At 41.7% G+C, this 18,533-nt stretch overlaps 1 protein-coding gene across 1 annotated transcript in view; it reads right to left on the bottom strand.

Annotated features, from left to right (window-relative positions):
- Positions 1-18,533, bottom strand: part of COG6 (component of oligomeric golgi complex 6) — a 472,069-nt gene that overhangs the window by 91,935 nt on the left and 361,601 nt on the right. Inside the window, exons 14-15 of the mRNA XM_085621768.1 lie at positions 10,990-11,121; positions 5,310-5,477 (exon numbers count right to left, since the gene is read on the bottom strand). Of these exons, the coding sequence (XP_085477894.1) occupies positions 5,310-5,477; positions 10,990-11,121 (300 nt within the window). The remainder of the gene's footprint in view (positions 1-5,309; positions 5,478-10,989; positions 11,122-18,533) is intronic.

The following is an 18,533-nucleotide window of genomic DNA, read 5'->3' as shown; positions in this document are numbered from 1 at the left end:
CTCAACCAAACCAAGACAGAATTCCTGTTCTTTTCCCCAGAATAAAAGGCAAGAAATAGTACAAATCTGGCTCAATTACCTTGATAGTTTCAAACTCAAACTTTCACCTAATGACAAGTCACTTCATTTCACCTTGTACACCAACCTCAACATCAAGAAACACGCTGGCCCAAAAACAAAATAAACACCAAGATGGCATAGTACCAGCTCTCTCCTAAACAATGTGAAACCATTTCTCCAAGAAAGTGACTTTGGATCTGCTTGCTAAGCCCTCATACTCTTGCATCTGGATGGTGATAACATCCTGCTCCATGGTCTCCCACACTCCACATTGGCACCAATTAAGGGGATCATACATACCGCAGAATGTGTCATCCAAGGCTGGCAGAAATGTGATCACATCACCCCTATGCTTACTGAACTCCATGAATCCCCTTGCCAGCCTACACAATCTTCAAATCAAGTTGCATCGTTCACAAAACCATCATGGCCAGCACCCTCGCTTACCTTGCAGACAAACTCGCCATGTCTGGTGGTTCTCTGCACACCCACACCCAGGCCACCATCATACTGGCAACTAAGAAGCGTAAAAAGAAGAAAAAAAACAGTCAACAGGCTTTTTCCATCCATGCACCCAGGATGAGGAACAATATCCCTGTACCCAACAGGACCGATTCAAAGTTGTTCCAACTTAGAAAACAGCTGAAGATATCTCTTTAAAGAACACTAAATCACAATGCAGAAACAATCCACTAACATCCTACCATCTGCTATCACACGCTGTTCTGTTTGCTTGCCGTTGACCACGTACAGCACTCCACAGCCTTTGTGGCTAGGTTTGTGGTATACAAATACCACATAAATACTTAAGGGACTACTATGAGTAATTGTATAGAGTAATCAGTTCTGCTAAAAGTAGTTAAACAACATGTAGGTATTTGGAGGAGATCATATTAATGTTTCTTATCTTCGAAAAACAGTCTGACATATAGATCCTGGTCACAATGGAAGAAATACTAGCTACTAAAGATTTGCTACTTAAAGACAAGGTATGCGGGATCAATGGCCTACTTGAAGTGTTAAAGGAATCTTTTCTTTGATATTTCTATATTTACAAGTGATTTTACCAGATTATCACTGGGAAAGCATGCTTTTTAAACTTTTTAACTCACAAGTTCTTTCAAAAGAGAAAATTGAAGATTAGTAAGGCCAAAGAAGTCAATGTCCAGGACTTATCTAGATATATAACACCCAGTCCTCCCTAATGTCATCAACAATGATATCTCACATCACTGAGATGACTTCGGCATTTGAGTAGAGGCGGAATCCTATACTCTTTGGGCTTTGCCAGCTTCACCAATATACATGATTTCTTTTGATTCCAAAGATGAACTTTTTTTTAAATTATTATTTATAATTTTTTTTAAAGTTATTTTCAGCTTAGTTCTTTATGAGTATCATTAACAAAGAAAATCAAACCTCAACAGGAGATGAAAGGCGTCACTACCTTCCTGTAGTCAAATCAACTAAGTTGAACAATTATGGCCTTCTCAAACTGATTTGAGATCACTCAGAAGAATAGGATAGCGAATGGTCCACAACTTGGGTCTCAAAGTAAGGTTAGAATACCTTTCTAATTCACTTAAGTCTGTGACACTGGACTTGGTGCCCTCTAATCAGCTTCTCCAGCAACGCAGTACTTTAAACATACCTAACCTGTGAGAAACTGGGTTTTTGGTTGAGGGGGGTGAAGCCCTATTCAAGCAACAGCCAAAATCCTTGTCAAGGTGAACCACAAAAAGTTACTAAATTAACCTGTGCTTAACACTCTGGTAGCTTGGCAAAAAAGCAGTAAGGCTTAAAACTTAGAGGCAACGTGTAAAGTACTTATGCAGTATACACACAGTAATAAAGTGAAAACACAACACAAGAAATCTTTCACACCACTTTAGAAAAATAGAGTAAAATTGATTAAATTATTTGAAAAACCAAAACGACAAAAATCCGTAGAACTAGAGATATGTAGTTGTGAAGATTAAGATAAAAGTAGCGTCAAAAGGCACAAATCGCCAACTTAGGTTAGGTGGTCACGCTGAATCAGTACAAAGTCACAAGTTCAAGTCGACGGTGAGGGAGTGGAGGCTGGTCATAGGACCAAGATTGGCCCGCTTGGATTGGACTTTATGTCCTTGGTGTGAGGTCTACGCACAGTTGCGTTGCGTCTTCTGGCATCTGTTCCAGTGAAGCTTTACGGGGCTTTGTGCTGCTTGGCATCGATTCCAATGAGGCTGGCAGCTGTGCTGTGAGGCTTCGTGTCAGTTTTAGTGCAACCTTCAGTTATGATGCCAGCGAAGAGCCCAGGTCCTGGAGAGGCACCACTTGGGGATCAGGGACGCACTCAAACAGAGCTCCGGCAGTTACAGTGCAGCAGGTCAAATGCTGGGAGGCCTATGGAGCTTGTTATGTCCCTGAAGCTATGAACTGGAGATCCGTCAGCTGACCCTTGGAGTCCTTCAGCCTGGGATGAAGGGAGCAGGTCCAGTCTTTCTTCTCAGCAAGCAGGGCAAGCCTCAAACAGCAGGGGAGCAGAGTGTCTTTCTTCTGTAGTATCCTCTGGTCCAGGACTGTACTGAAGAGTGGTCTGAGGGTCATTTCTTTATACCCGGTGCCCACATTGAAGTGGGATAAGCTTCTGGAGTTTGATCCCTACAGAGGTGTCTGGAATTTCTTGCCTTCTTACCCTGGTCCCAGTCTGTATAGGGGCGCAATATGCTACTGTGGAGTCCTTTGTGTGTGAGGTGGGCCAGTGCCTTTGAAGTGTAAGTTTGGTAGGTGACAGCTCTGCGCCCCCAAACCTGCCACAGTTGGCACATTCTGCCAAGATCCAGAACCTACCCTGTGAAGCTATCTGGGAGAAATAACTAAAGGGCAACTGCCAACTACACTGAGTCATGTGACCCAGGTACAGGCACCAAATGGATAGGACAAGAAAATGCCAACTTTCTAAAATTCGTATTGTCAGAATTGTGACTTAAAATACGACTTTACCATTAAAGACACTTTTTTTTCAATTACTGAGATATCCATCATGAATTTTCGACCTGCTCCCAAACAAAGTTTAGCACTTATTAAATGTAATAAGGTAACCCAATGTTATCCTATGGGAAAGACAGGCCTTGCACTACTAGTTTTCACGACCAGAACCAAGTCCAACTTTTTAAATACAACACACCCTGACATATGGGCTCTTTAGGACCTGCACTAGGGGTGACATATTTATTTAAAAAGAATATTTAGGCATTGCAAGATTTTCCAGGTCGAAATGTCATTTCAAAAGTGCACACACAGGCTGTAATGGCAGACCTCAGACATATTTTGTAAGGCTACTTTCACAATCAGTGCTGTAGGCCCACTAGTAGCATTTAATTTACAGGCGCTGGGTACATGTAGTAGCACTTTATGAGGAACTTACTAGTGAAATAAATATGCCAATTGGGTGGAAGCCAATTTTACCATGGTTAAAGGAGAGAGCACTTTAACATTGGTTAACAGTAGTAAAGCGTGCAGAGTCCTAAGGTAAACAAAAACGAATTCAGCAAAAATAGGAGTGAAGGCAAAAGGTTTGGGGAGACCCTTCAGAGTGTGCAAAGTCCAACATAACCCTAGAGAAAACTCAATATCCAAATTATGCGGAGACTAATGTCACTGTGATACATGTGCTAGAAACTGCCTAACACTGTGTAGCTTTTGAAAATTTGGGAAAGAATCTTTAACAAAATCAGCAATATATGTAATATATGAACCCAAACCAAGCCCTGAAGCTATACAGAAAAGCATATATGTAATACTTTTGTTACAAATCAATACTTCGCAGCTATGATTTTATAGACAGGAACATCTACTAATTTCTTAGGAGTACCCACAGCAGAAGCAAGTGGACATAGCAGAACCTATTCGAAGAGATGCAATGTGCCCAGGTTAAAGAAGTGCCCACCCATACTCAGCCTTGCCATACTCGGAGAAATTGCAAATTGACAAATCTTGCCGAGTGTGAGCTCCTCAGACAGTTATCATAGTACACATACCAACATCAATCAACAAGCAAGCAAGAGCTCCAGAAATTTGACAAAATGAGAGAACAAAAGAACCAACAGAGATTTGAGGCCCTGCTGTGTCGAGTATCAACCTTCCTTGGCCGTTGTTCTGAACCTTGTATTACCTTGAGCATTTAGCTTCAAGGATTTCCTTCTCAATGTTTTTTTTCTGAAGCCAGGGACATTTGGTTGGTAACAGCCTCTTTGCCTCTTCTTGAAGATTCAGGGTTTCATTCTGAGTCCTGCGCAAATGCTAAATGAGTGTGGCAACCTTACTACCACAAACTTTAACTTCTTGTGCACATTTCAGGTTAAACTGTAAAAACCACTGTAAATGATATGGGTTTACTTCATTAGTGACAAAGAAAAACTATATTATAACACAAAAATACTGACTGCCATTACTGCTGGAAAAGGGATGAAGTTAATTGCACAGAAAAAATGAGCCACAATATGTACTGGTCATGGCATCTCTTTTTTTACAGCAACACTAAAAACAAGGAAGTAACAACAATTCTTATTTCTCTGGTTTTGCCTACTTATTTTGAACAGCACTCAATGTAAGCCTCTATAGTTTGGAGATAAAATCTTTGACAAACCCTATTCATTCGCTTTAATCATTCACTTTAAATAGTCAGATAGCTCTACCTAAGCCCTAGGTCCATCTGAAAGTGATACAAGACAGTCCTATACTTTGTAAATGGATAACATAAGTCCCGTTAATGTTCATATTAAATTGTTGGCTCATTTGACTGTAATTGGGAATACAATATTTTTTATCATTTTATCCTTACTTTCCACTTTTGTATATCCTGGTGTTTGCAGTTATTAACAGATTACTCTTTTGGTGCTTTATATATTTATCTCTTAACTGAACTACTGTTTTGAGGTTTTGTCCCCTAAAGACCACATACCTCTTGGAAGTGCAAAGTCTTGACTTGGCCCTGTTACACTAGGGTATCCAAGAGATACTATCTTTGAGGCAGCTGTGACAGGTTGGTTTGAGAGCTAAGCAACAGAATGTATCAAAGTCTTCGAGTTTAACCCCACAGCCTTCCAGACAAATTATTTAAAAATAAATAATAGATAGTTAGAATGGAAAACTTTCCAGATCACAAACGTGCATTGCGTGGGAAAAGAAAGTGTACAGGAATCTGAAGTTGCTTTTAAATCTGTAGCATGGCTCACATTGGGGTGCACTCCAAGGAACATTACCTGAAATTGCAGCATTTCCAAACGCTTGTCAGTGAACTCAAACAAAGCCAATGTCGTCTTCATCATGTAAAGGCAATTTACCATAAACGTGGCCATATCAGCAGTACCTAAATTACTTGCAGATACAGTGCACATCTGAAGTAGAGGATCCAGGACACAGGACAGAACCTAAAAGGTGAAACAAGTATCTCATTATCAGTTTACATCTGAAGAGTGACACGCAGACAGTCAAGGACAGATTTCAACTAATCAACACCACCAAATTGTCCTATATAAGAATCTGTAAATTGTTTCCAGACATCCAAAGTATAAACTATTTAAAGAACATGTTACAAACTCCCCATTCAGAAACTTTAAAAAATTACATTATTCTAATGGCAATAATAATCACGAGAGAATTTTTATATCCACTGCAGTCATTACTGGCAAAATGAAGTAATGGGATTCAATTCAACATAGACATTTAAAGGGGAAATCAAATGCATGAAAAACTATATTCACAAATTGGGGGTCCTGAAACAAATCTTTGCTTCTACATAATGTAGATTTTTCATAGATTTTAGTCTATTTCATTCTTAAAAATGGTAACTAGTTTATGTTTGAGCACCACATGCCTGGATGTTTTCCAATATTGTGACTGATTTGATATCATATCCTTGTGATTCAGGAGTGGACATGGTTCGGCAGAGGTTATGTCATAACATCCCGGGTCACTATTCCACTTATCTCAGTGAAATAAAAGTAAGTGCCTCTGAATACGCCTCTGTGTCCTCTTATTCGTTACAGGTTCCTGTACCCATGTGGCAGCCTCAACGATATTAACATTAGAGAACACTCTGTGCTACTGTACAAATCAAAGTTCCCAGGATTAAAAGGTAGGCTACCATGCATTTACCACATGCATTCGCTGGAGATATCTAGACTGACGACCAGCGGTTTCATCAACAACAGTGTCGAAACATCAACACATTCTCAAGGCGGTCATCCATGAACTTAGTACATATCTTTGATTCAAATAGTTTGTATTAGACTTGACACTTGTAACAACGCTAAGGCACCCCAAATGTAATTTTGTGCACATTTGCACATATATTTTGCAGACAAAATGTACGCACTGAGCACTTCTATCGCATTGTGCATCTACACTTGATGATATGATACAGTATTGTGTAAAAAATTATAAAATTTCTTGGAACACTAATGTTGGCGCTGTCTTACATTCATTGATTTACTATTGCATCTAGTTGTGCAAACTGGATACAAGGTGAATAGATTGATATTGTAGTAAGGGAAAGCCCTTTGAACCATTGTTTGTGCTTTACTTACTGGCCGAGGTTTCATATACTGAGCATTAGGGTCCATCCTGTATAGCTATATCCTGAGATTCCTAAGCGCTGCAAATAACAGACTTAGAATAAAGCCCCTGTCACTCCCACCCCTGCACCTTCTCTTTGGGCCCCAAGCAGGCCGCCCATTATGCCCCGCCCCCCACAGAATGTGCCCCTGCACTTAAACCCGCCTGCTTCCTGAGCCATCACTCTGATGCCCCCACAACGGCTCTTCAACAGCACCATCATTATTATGTTCAATATAGCACTAAACGTAGAAGCACAGCAAACAAATGCAGTGGTGTAGCAAGGAGTCCATGGGCCCTAATGGAAGCTAGAAAAATTGCTTCCCCATTACCTGGTTTGAAAGTTTAAAAAAAAGTTACACTTGTAGCCCCTGCAGATATGCCTACTGCACCTGCTGCACTTTTAAAAGACCCTACACCTTACCCCTCCCATCGCTCCATCAGGCTGTCTCTCTGTAGTGCCAAAGGCACTCACATATATTGGGACCACGTGGTAACCTGTGACTACCATTGTTTTAATTGACTTTAAGTGTTTTCTTGAAAGTACTACATCATTCTTCCTGCATGTGCCTTTTTCCTTGAAAATTTCTTTCATGTCTCCTTGTAGTTTCAGAGGGGGAGTGTTCGCTTCTTACAGCCTTGCCAGGAACAGAACGTGTGGGATATGCATTTGAAAGCATGAGAGAGAGATGTGTGAAATGTACTTCTTGTCTCAGAGTGTAGTGTTATATGCAGTGGTGCTCAAAATGCATTAAGTTGCACATTGGGAAGGGAAGTGAGTGATGCTATAGGCAGTGGTGCACAAATGTGCATTGTGTTGTACATTGGGAAGTATTATGAAGTTCTTATTATTGGCTTTGACATGCCCTCATGCCATCTTGAGTTCTGACTCAGTCTAGCTCGAGCTTTGCATACACAGGCAGGCCCCTAGATCACTCAAGTTGTTTAGACTATTCACATTCAAGGTTGTTTTCTGTACTTGTAGAGACTTTCGTAAGCTTCACTGAGATAATGTGTGGGATGTGTGCTTGGTACCTTTCAGAGCAGAGATTGTTGTTGAGAGTGAAATGTGTGGAATGTACAGCTCTGTCTCGGAGTCAAAATACAGGAGCCTGGCCAGCTTCTGTCTTGACCTTGACACAGACCAGTACGGTTAGCTTGGTTTTTCTTAAAAGAAGAAAGGGGGCAAGGTTTCTAGATGGTTGAGTATAAGGTAATAAAGTCGGGAAATCTTGGCGCACAGATGGGAGCTTGCTGTTGCCGCAATCGAAGCTTTTGCCTGGCTGTCAAGGGCTCCTCCAGCCGAGTTGGCAAGAATGCAAAGAAAGATTGCAGGAAGATCCCAAACTGGTATTACTAGGCATGACCAACGATGTAGATCTCACTCGCCCACTACTGACCTTCTTGGTTCTGGCCCTAGTGGTGGCTAAAAGGGACGTAGCGAAATACTGGGGAGCGCCTGCGCCATCCCGACTGGAGGCATGGAGGAGGGGTCTCGACCTTTACATGGCGGCAGAAAGGGTTACATACAAGGCATGGGGATGTCCCGAGAAATTTAGCAGAGTGTGGTCTAGGTGGAGGAAGTATCATGGATTGGAGGGGGGTCTCTAGGAGGGCGGCTGGGAGGGGGTTCCTACACGGTTCATGGAGGGCATGGATAGCCCAGGAGCCTGGGCAGATATGAACATTAAGGACGATTGTGAATTGGTGCGGAGCAATCATTGAAATGGCTCCTCTTATGAGGGGGGAGGGGGGGGGGGCGGTGGGAGACAAGCAAAGTGGATGTGATGACCAGAGATGACCTGTCTGTTTGGTTGTTCTTGTTTTGTGATAAGAAAAATGCAAATAAAAATAATAAAAAAAAAAAAAGAATGCAGAGAAAGATCGATCGTGAGGTGTTTTCTTTTGATGAATAACATTGTGATGTGTGAGTGTGCCTATGTGCACATTCAAGTCTCCAGTAGTTCTAATCATCGGATGTATGTGTTGAATATATATATCTTTCTGATTTCTTGCAGTGGACGTCCAGTATTATTATTTGCTTGTATTTTATTCCATGCATTTAACAGTTGCATTTGCCTACTTATAAGTGTATTATTATTGCTTGCACATATATATATGTCTCTATATAAATTTGAATCTTGTTCACTTGACATCTGGGAAAGCCTTTCTGTTAGAGAGTGTTGCACAAATAAAACCCCATGCTTTATTCTGAAAGCACTCTTTTGATGTGCCTCATTTTATGAGTATGAAATCCCTTTCCTGGTGTTTTTATTGCTTCCCTGTGTGTGTGCCTCCGTGTGGGGGGGCGGTGTTTTCTATTATTTGGGAGGGCGAAGCAATACACTCTCTTTCCCCATTACCCTGTTATATATAGCGCTTCATACTATCTGCAATTTCTAATTGCTATAAATGAGGACCACAGCACTTCATCCCTGGGCCATTGCTCCAAGTCGTCCTACTAGCTACTCCCTGCCCTTTTTTTGTCTTGTTCCTTAAAGCCTACATATCACCTGCCAGTGATGTAAATAATAGATGCAAAAAAAACACACTGCACCTCCACTGGCCCATCGGTCTGAGGCCACAGCCAGCTTTCACTCTACCTTTCTGAAAGAAAGCAACACTAACAGTTAGCACCACTTTTCAGCAGACTCCTGGACACAGAGCTGCTCTGTCAAAACAAGTACAAAACATGTGCTTTCAACTTTGTGAATGTGAACATGAAAAATAGCGGAAGAAACCACTTGAATGTTATTTCAGCTGTCTAATCCACCCTTAAATTACTATAAAAATGAGGGGAGGCAGAATTACCGTATTAAAAAAGCATTCAGAGGGTTTTAAAGTATTTGTTAATCGAGAACCAGCTCTCTTCTTCTCAACACTAAAAATAGTTCAGGGCATGAGAAAAAAGTGGTTCTCTGATGCTCCACCCTCCCGACCCTTTTAATTGTAAGATGCCTACTCAACTGCCATTCAAATTACAGGAGTTTGCTTTGATCCGGAAGAACATGTGTTTCAAACAGTAAAGTTTTTTCCACTCATCTGTGAGGCTACTCAGGCGGATGTGGAGTTGAAGGTTATCAGCATTCATTGGAAATTGAAGGTGATGTAGCGAAATATCCTCGTACAGTGACCTCATGTAAATGTTGAAGAACAGCGGAGATAACAATGATCCCTTTGGGACACCAAAAGTGATGAGCTTCACAGATGAAAAGGGTCAGCCCATTCTGATCTGCTGACTATGATTTGAAAGGATAGATTGGCAATATTAAAGAGATTTATCAGTGCCTACGACTGCCCTTTGCAGCCTTTCCAAAAGAATGTCCACACCACCAGAGGCCACAGCTAAATCGAGTAAGATTAGGATTTTTTAGATGACTAGCATAGCATAAAGCTCAAATCTGCTTCTGCTTTCAGACTCCTTTCCTCAGTCTAAAACATAACTAACTATACTTCCTTCCATTATATAGATAACTCAACAAACGTTGAAGCTGGGTGTGATATGAATCCGCCATAATTTTCTCCTGTCAATTCTGTGAATAATTTGGACGGACTCTCCCATGTTTTTTAGATCAACGTTATTTAATTATATTTGCAGTGCAACTGTAAGAAGGTGATTTTCTTGGGAAACATCCTATATCAGGCAGTCTTTTCCACGCATCGTAAGTATAGGTAAGGTAAGTGTGTGGGTGTGTGTGTATATATTTGTGTGTTTTTTATTTAAAAAAAAAAAAACATTGCTTTACATTAACAAAACAAAAACCTGAGGAATTCATAGAAAAAAAGAAAGGGGTTAAAGTAACGTTATAGTTAGGTGGAAGTGTCAGTTAAAATGTAACATTTTAAAGCTAAAGAAATACTGAAATTCACCAGTTATAGTTAACTGAAGTAACTAAAGCTCGCTAAATGCTAGTGACTAATACAAGCATTTTCTACAGTTAATGTGTAACTAAGGTCAAAAGGTACACATAGGTCCTGAATATGAGTAACTCGTTATATTCTAACCTGTGTGTAAACCCTGTTTTTTATTGGATGCGTTAAATACCTCAAACCTGCTGAAATTTAACAGGGAAAATGTGTATGGTATTTACCATATTATGCGGATTTGTGTGCATTAAACACCAAAATTTACATATTATTCCCTATATACACATAATAGGTGTTATTCATTGCACCCGATAATTAACGAACCCTGTGGTATTGTTATTTATCGGGGCAAAAAATTACACCTCAACTCAGAATCAGTCCCATAGAGTTATTTGTACATGCAGCGGTCTTTTGACTCATACTTTTCTACACAATAATAATTCACTGTTTAGAGCTTACCTGTACAAAATCTGCTTGTCTCGCATCCAAGGGGACTACAGAGGAATCATGAGACACAAGAACTTCACGGAGCAAGGTGAGCGTTTGAGTTAATGCAGAGCTTGGTCCAAGATCAGGGGGTGGAAGTTCAACCTACAGACAACAAAGATTGTTTTTTACTTGTAAAGTGTGATCACGCCATGAAACATTCTGGATGCATGAACTATGTGTATCTGGCAAAAAATGCTACCCATATTAACCATACAAACTTACAGTTCCAATAAAGGAAGGGTAAAGTTAGGGGCTGGTAGTGGTTGGTAATCGCTAGCTTATTTGAGTGAGCTCCATCTTTGGAATCATTTCAATGAGAACTTTCATGTAAACATGTGGACAAACTCAGTTATTGGTCCTTCCTTTTTGTCTTCACAGGAAATAGTAACAATGTTTTTAGGGCTCAGAAGTGCAAATAACTACATTTGCTAATAAAAACCAAAGACATTCAAAGGGTACACAAGCACCACCTCCCTTGCATGAAAATGTATGTGAGAAAGGCAGATGGAGCACGGCGTAAATTTTGACTAGAAGTGATAGACAATGTTACCCTTTGTACTTGCATTCCTACATAGCTTGTGAATAGCTTATGTTAGAGATGTTATGGTCAAAATCAACTTCAAGTTTAAAAAAGTCTGAAGTTAACAAGCCATGATTATAAAAACGACCTCCTTTCTAATGCACCCCAAACTTGATGTGGGTGCATTAAGCTTCCACTGGCGCCGATAATCTAACTGGTCCATTTCAATGGTTTTTAGAATGCATATATATCTCAATTTTAAGTCCCTTAACAGGAGTTTTAACACAGATTGTTCTAGGATTTTCAATCACACGGTTTGATGCCTGCAAATGTAAAGTCATCCCTATGACCCCCGTGGTCCAAATGAACCACGAACATCATGACAAGTCATTGGTACTTATCTGTATGTCTCACATGACGTCTGCGGATAATATATGATCTCTGGCACCACTAGCCTTCAGGAAGCTGCAGATACAGGATATAAAATCCATATACACGGGTGGAACAAATGCTCAACTTTTTCAGTGATGGAGGGCATTTTTCAAAATTCTAAATTGAACCTTCATTTCTCCTAGGGCTCATATGTGTTAGGAGTTGCTCTGCAGAGCACCTGGCAACATTGTTCAAGAGAGGCATCTAATTCACTGTTACAATGGCCGCAGGTCCAACATGGCTGTCAGACAGAAAATATACTCTCCCGATCATTAGTGATTGGAAAGGTTCATGGATAAATAGCGAGTTTCTGCAAATTATGAATGATGCTCACCAATCTTGCCTTTTAAAAATATATGCAATATGTGTTGGAGGGCTTATCTGCGGATCTAGAATGTACAAATATACATGAAATTAATATTTTGAATTTAGATTAATGATTTTGTAATCACTACTACCCACAAAATAGTTTTATCTATCTTTTATTAATCTGTGATTTTTTTTACAGCACATAATAATATTATTTTAGTATGTTACATCCACAGGGTCTAGAAATAATATACACAGTTTAGTGTGGCATATTTTTCCTATTAATTATCAAAAGCCAGTCTAAGACAGCTTACATCTCTAAGTAGTTCTCCCATATTCTCTGGTGCTCATCTTTCCTGCCCCTACCATTCATGGCGTTTCTGCTTCACTAACTTTCTCATCTCTTCTACCAACCCTCAAATTTGTGTGTCTTAGTCGATTTCTTGGTCGTTTTTATTAGCCATATACATTTTCTAATGGAGAATGCCTTTTAATCCATAGTTCTGCAGTAGGGGAACATCAAGAATCTAGCATTACATGGTCAAACCTGAGGGTGAATATTCAATACAGCTGACATCAGTCAATATGGAAGAACACTGAAATGGCTGAGCTGGATTGAACTGGACATATGGGACGTTTCGATAAAATAGAGTAGGGTAAAGCAAAACTGTTTTTTTTTTTTTTAATTTACCCGCTGTATGTATGTCAACTCTACTTTCCGGTATGTATGTATGTATGCAGTACTTCCGAGTGCTGCACTGTCATGAAGAGGTGAAGGTTGAAACTTGGTAGAAACCCATGCAATGTTCTCCAGTTGCAAGCACCTCAGCTAGAGGCAGGTTTGAAAACTTCTGTTTTTATACTACATGGAGTTCAGTTCAACTCTAATTCAGATTCAGGCTGCTCAAGAACCTAGGATCCTGGACTCCCAAGAATCTGCCTCGACGCTGAAGCCATTTGAAGGATTATTGGGTGATGAGACTGTCAATTGATAAGCTTAGATTCTTGGTTGGTTAGGATTATAGTTTTTTTGTCCCTTTCCCCAGGAAACTCTGTGGACAGTACAAAGGACCTTGAACGTAATCGCTGGTTCCAACGGGAGCCAGTGAAGCACTCTGAATGTTGGTTTGATGTAATTGTAATTATATAGTGCTTACTACCCCTGAATAGGTGTCAAACCACTTTTTCAGTGAGTAGTACGCTACTCCGAAACCCAAAAAAGGATTAGTGGTGAATTAGTATAGGGAAATATTAAATTAATTTGAGTGGGGGATATGTTAGTCTGTTATTTGGATTGAAAGGGATAGTGGGGGATAGCAAAGGGAAGGGTTTTGCATTTATATAGGACTTGCTATCCCTGATGAGGTGTTGAAGCGCTTTCCGGGGGGTAGCACACTACTTCGGAATCCAAACACGATTAGTGGGGAATTAGTCTAGAGAAATATTAAATTAATCTGAGTCGTGGAGAAGTTGGTCTGTTATTTGGATTGAAAAGGATAGTGGAGGGGTAGAAGAGGGAAGGATTTTGATTTTTCTTTTTTTGGTGGGGAGTTCATAGCAGTAGGAGGAGGTTTGGGATGAGTAAAGGAGAGGTGGAAGAAGAAGAAGAGTCAGACAGAAGAGTTTAGGAAGGCTTGTTTGGGGATATGAATAGTAAAATATCTCACTTCTTGCTGCAAGACGGACAGGTGGTCCTCAATCAGCCACACTGATGGTGGTGGAAGAACAACGAGGGTGGGAAGAAATGGGAGGGCGTAGCCCAGTTGGACAATTTGGAGGACCCACTTGTCTGAGGACTTGACACCTCTGGAAGAAATTTAGGATCCTGCCTTTTATAAAGTGGCTGTGTCAGAAAGGGCACACTAAAGTGGTTTCGTGGCTGCAGCTGCTAGAGGGGCAGGGGACTGAGTTGCACATTATCACTCATGCCCTGGGTGGTGTCTTTGTGAGCCACAACCCAGACGTGAAAAGTCTTGAAGGCCTGCTGGATGGGCAAAGGAGTCTGGTGTTGGCAAAACTTAGAATACCTGCCATAGCCACAGAGAGGGCTAAGTTGCTGGTTGAATTGCCTGCTTGGGGCAAACAGACCCAAGGAATGTGCTGTGGCTCTATTTTCCTGAAATTGTTCCAGGGCTGAATCCAGTTTTTGGACAAAAAGGCAAGCGCCATTGAAAGGCATTTCCAATAAAGATGTCTGGACATCCCGGAGAAGCCTGTAGACTTTATTCAGGCTTAACGTCAAGCTGCAACACGTATTCCCATTACCTGAACTAAACTGTTGGTTGTGTCCAAGCCACACCGAATGACAAACTTTGCTGCGTCATATTCATCCTGAAAAGCCTGCATGGGGGATGCCCACACGTTGTCTGGGACAGCTGGCAAAATTGGGTATCCGTGTCCCATAGGGCATTTGAGTAGCTACAGAAAATTGCAATCTGGTAACTTGTTACTGAATCGCAATTTGCATTTGCTACCAAATACAAAATCAGAATGTGTTAACACATTCGTCCCTTCCAAATACCAAATCAGCATGTAGTAACCCATTCGCAAAGGGAAAGTGGTCCCTTGGGCACCCCTTCCCCTTTGAGAATGTTATTAAGATATTTTTAAGAGCAGGCAGTGGTTCCACGGAACACTGCCTACTTTTTGAAATACAAAAATGTCATTTTTCTTGTTATACACATCCTGTTTTCCTTTAAGGAAAATAGGCTGCATTTGAAAAACATTTTTTAAAGATTGCTTTATGTAAAAGCAATCACAGGCACGGAGGTCTGATGAACTCAGTAGGCAGCCATTCCTGTGATGGCTGTGATTCCTAATAGGTTGCAAATTAAAACCTACCCCATTAATATGAATGAGGTAGATCTATTTGCGACCCACTAGTAATCTCTCAAAAGAGTTTCACACAATATGAATACAGATTTCCTAATTGCGATTCAGAGAGTATCACAATTAGAAAGTATTCCTACTGTTTTATCTGACCCTAAGTTTGGAAATGGCTCCAATGAGGACTGGTAGCAAAACCTGTAGGCCCCAGGCCCAGCTCTCCCCGTGCTGTTGCATCACTCTTGCTCCTGTCTTCTCCTTGCTTTCCACCCCATTTTCACTGCTTTCTCCTTGCTTTTTCCCTCGTTTTATGAGCGCCTTCTCCTTGCTTTTCCTTTGTTTTCACTGCTTTTCTCCCTGTTCTCACTCAACACTGTTCCCACCTGCTGCCTGTTTTACTGCCTCATGTCTAGCCGCGCACACCGCCCATCTCGCCTCCCAGGACCTACTTAATAGAGGCCGCAGTGTGACCCACATTGAGCAGGTCCGAGGTCCTGCTCTCCCCGTGCAGCTGCATCGCTCTTGCTCCTGTCTTCTCTGTGCTTTTCCCCCATGTTTGAGTGCTTCCTGCTTGCATCCTTCATTTTCATTGCTTCTCATTGCTTTTCCCATATTTTCACTGCTTTCTCATTGCTTTCCCCCCCTTTTTTGAGTGCTCTCTCCTTGCTTTTCCCTAGTTTTCATTTCTTTCTGCTTGTTTATTCCTTCTATTCTTTGACTGCTTTGACTGATCCCAGGAAGAACCCAGCACCTGGATACCCTTACAGGTGATTAGACGAACGCTACAAATCTGAGTTGATTGATTGATTGATAGACACATTGATGCCTTTGCGCCTTCTCTGGAATGGGTTAAGTCCCGCTTGGACTTTTTTTGTTTCTTCTTAGACTTACCAGATGACTTTGACTGCAGTGAAGATGTGCCATGGGAACAGGACCTTCCTTTCGACTTTGACTGATCATGGCATGGGGTCTTTCAGTGTTCAGCGATGTGGTCATGCTTCATCTGGGTGCAGTTGTCACAAGTCCTGGAGTTGTGTTCCAGACTCAGGTACCAAAAGAATGTCCGGTGGGAATGTGTCACTGTCATCTGTCTGCAATAGTCCATACACGGTTTAATCCCTGTTGTTTTGGGAGAAGACATCTCTTTCATCGCGTGACAAATTAGGAAAAAGACTTCTCAAAAGATGAAGGGGTAGCTCCGGATTGAGTCTGATAGTGTGGAAAGAAAGGAACTGATATCAGCGCGCATGGGTGGTTCTTATTTGCAGCTTTGCTCGTCACTTCAAGAGCAGAACGAAGTAGGTGCACAGCCACGTGACGCCACCCACTGGCATGTAGGAGTACTGCTTTGAAGTTTCCTGATCCAGTTTGAAACCTGGGGAATATTCACTAGGTGAGTAATCTGTGGTTATAACTATCCATCAGAAACTTATTTTACCAATTAAGGAGATGTATGCTTAGGTGGCATATAACAGACGAAAGACCACTGGTGGACTTCAGCCCAGTCACATACGAATGAGTAAATCTAGGCATTGCAGCCTTACACTTATGACCTAATAGATTGCCTAATTTTTGTGATCTACAAAATATGGATGTGTACAATCAGAAATCTACAAAAACAAGTGAGGGCAATTTTCAGGTTTAGGACTTTGATGAAGGTGCACATTAACCTCTTCCTAGCCCTTGTTTTAGTGCTTTCATGGGAAATAGTTTCCATTTTGAGACGCCTCTTCCCTACACCCTTCCAAAATATGGGGGTGTATGAGACACCTTGCCACTCATAGTAGTTTTTTGGTCTCACCTACTTAGCGCACATGCATTGCATAGGAGGGCCTTTAGCCATTTTTCATTCACTTTTTCAAGCACTGCACTTGTGCTTGTGGTGGCATACACCTTGCGGGAGCACGCAGGGGCGCACCACAAGCATGAGTGCAGTGCTTGAAAAGGTGAAGACTCTCCCAGGACCATGCCCCACTCGCAGGCTCACTTCCTGCTCCCCTCTCTCTTCACGTGGCCACTCCCCTTCCTGTATGCGAGGCTCGCCGGGGCCGCGCTTGTCTTGAACTGACGGTTGCTTTCAGCTTCAGCAGCAACTGGTGGGTTTCATTCAGTGTAGGTGTCAGTACACACACGTGCTCCGAGGAGGACAAAAACGCCTTCTTAACTTTCTTAAGACTGACGTTCGGTCCATGATGTGAACAGTGCGGCGGGGCGGGTGTGACTTCATTGATACTAATACGTTTGTCAAATATTTAGTTTATATCTTTGTATCTTGTAAGCGTGCCGCTATATTGTGGCTCTCCTTGGGTCGACTTTCAGTGGAGAGTCTGTCTGTGCCCCAGCCACAAGAGAAAACCCTGTGACCTTTGGCTTGCAGAGCCCTCTCTTAAAAAGGCAGTGACAGGTCGGTCGATATAGCTAAGAGCCCTAGTCTAACAGTAAAGCACACGCACTTACAGCGCACAGAAGGTCGTCCTCGCAAGGTTGACTTCTCAGCCGTAGGGGGCAGTTTAGAAGCATCAGCATTTTAATGCTTCCTTCTCTCCACTACATGTTCACCTACAACTCCCCTGTCTGGTTTTTGTTGATGTTTTATATAGCTTGAACGTGGCTCAAATGCATTCCAATCGCATGCCTTGAATAATTATACCAACAGAGTCCAAGCCCACCGCAGTCAGGTAGAGAAAAGGGAAAGTAAACAGTGATCAAACTATAACATAAGCTTTTGGGAAATGAGGTGCTCGTGCAGCGAGCGATTCATCTGATTGCATGTGAAGTTGCTGTCAAGAATTAACGCTTACTTCCCTGCCTGTAGCCTGGGCAGAAAGGGCAGTTACCTTCCTTTCTCCTGGGGCCCTCGATATGCACTTTTCGAGGAGGGGGTGGGGGGCAGCGAGGCTTCTGGGTGTTAACTTTAATCGAGTGTGTGCAATTGCCTAGAATGTCTGACCTCCTGACCCCTTTTCCAGTCAAGTGTATGAATTCTGTTTTGTGTGAACATACTTGTCCTTTAAGGGTGTGGAAAAGCAATATTCCTGCCGCTGTCTTCCTGCCAAACTAGCTTTGATTCCCCTCTTCATTTGGAAGGCACTAATGGATGTTTTGCCGCTAGTCTTTTAATTAGGAGTATTTAAGCGTGCCACATTGCCAGTGATGAAAACAACAATGTTTCATTAATCTACAGGGTGGCCTTATTACAAGCATTTACATGGATAAGTGGAAGGAAAGTGTTCTTGGGTAGCATGCGGGGAAGCAGCTCGCCAGGCTTTTCAGGGTTCACATCTTAGGATCACAAAGCTGCAGCCACAGGGCTGCTATGGCAGTCATGGCTTCCAGATGCCTCTCTCTCTGTGCTTTGAAAAGGCCATCTCGTGAAAGAAGTCACAATATGTATCAAAATCTCAGTTGAAATTAAACACAGAAAGAT

Source organism: Triturus cristatus, chromosome 8 (assembly GCF_964204655.1).
Source record: "Triturus cristatus chromosome 8, aTriCri1.1, whole genome shotgun sequence".
In the NCBI taxonomy this organism is placed as follows: Eukaryota; Metazoa; Chordata; class Amphibia; order Caudata; family Salamandridae; genus Triturus; species Triturus cristatus.
This window is presented reverse-complemented; position numbering and strand designations above follow the sequence as displayed.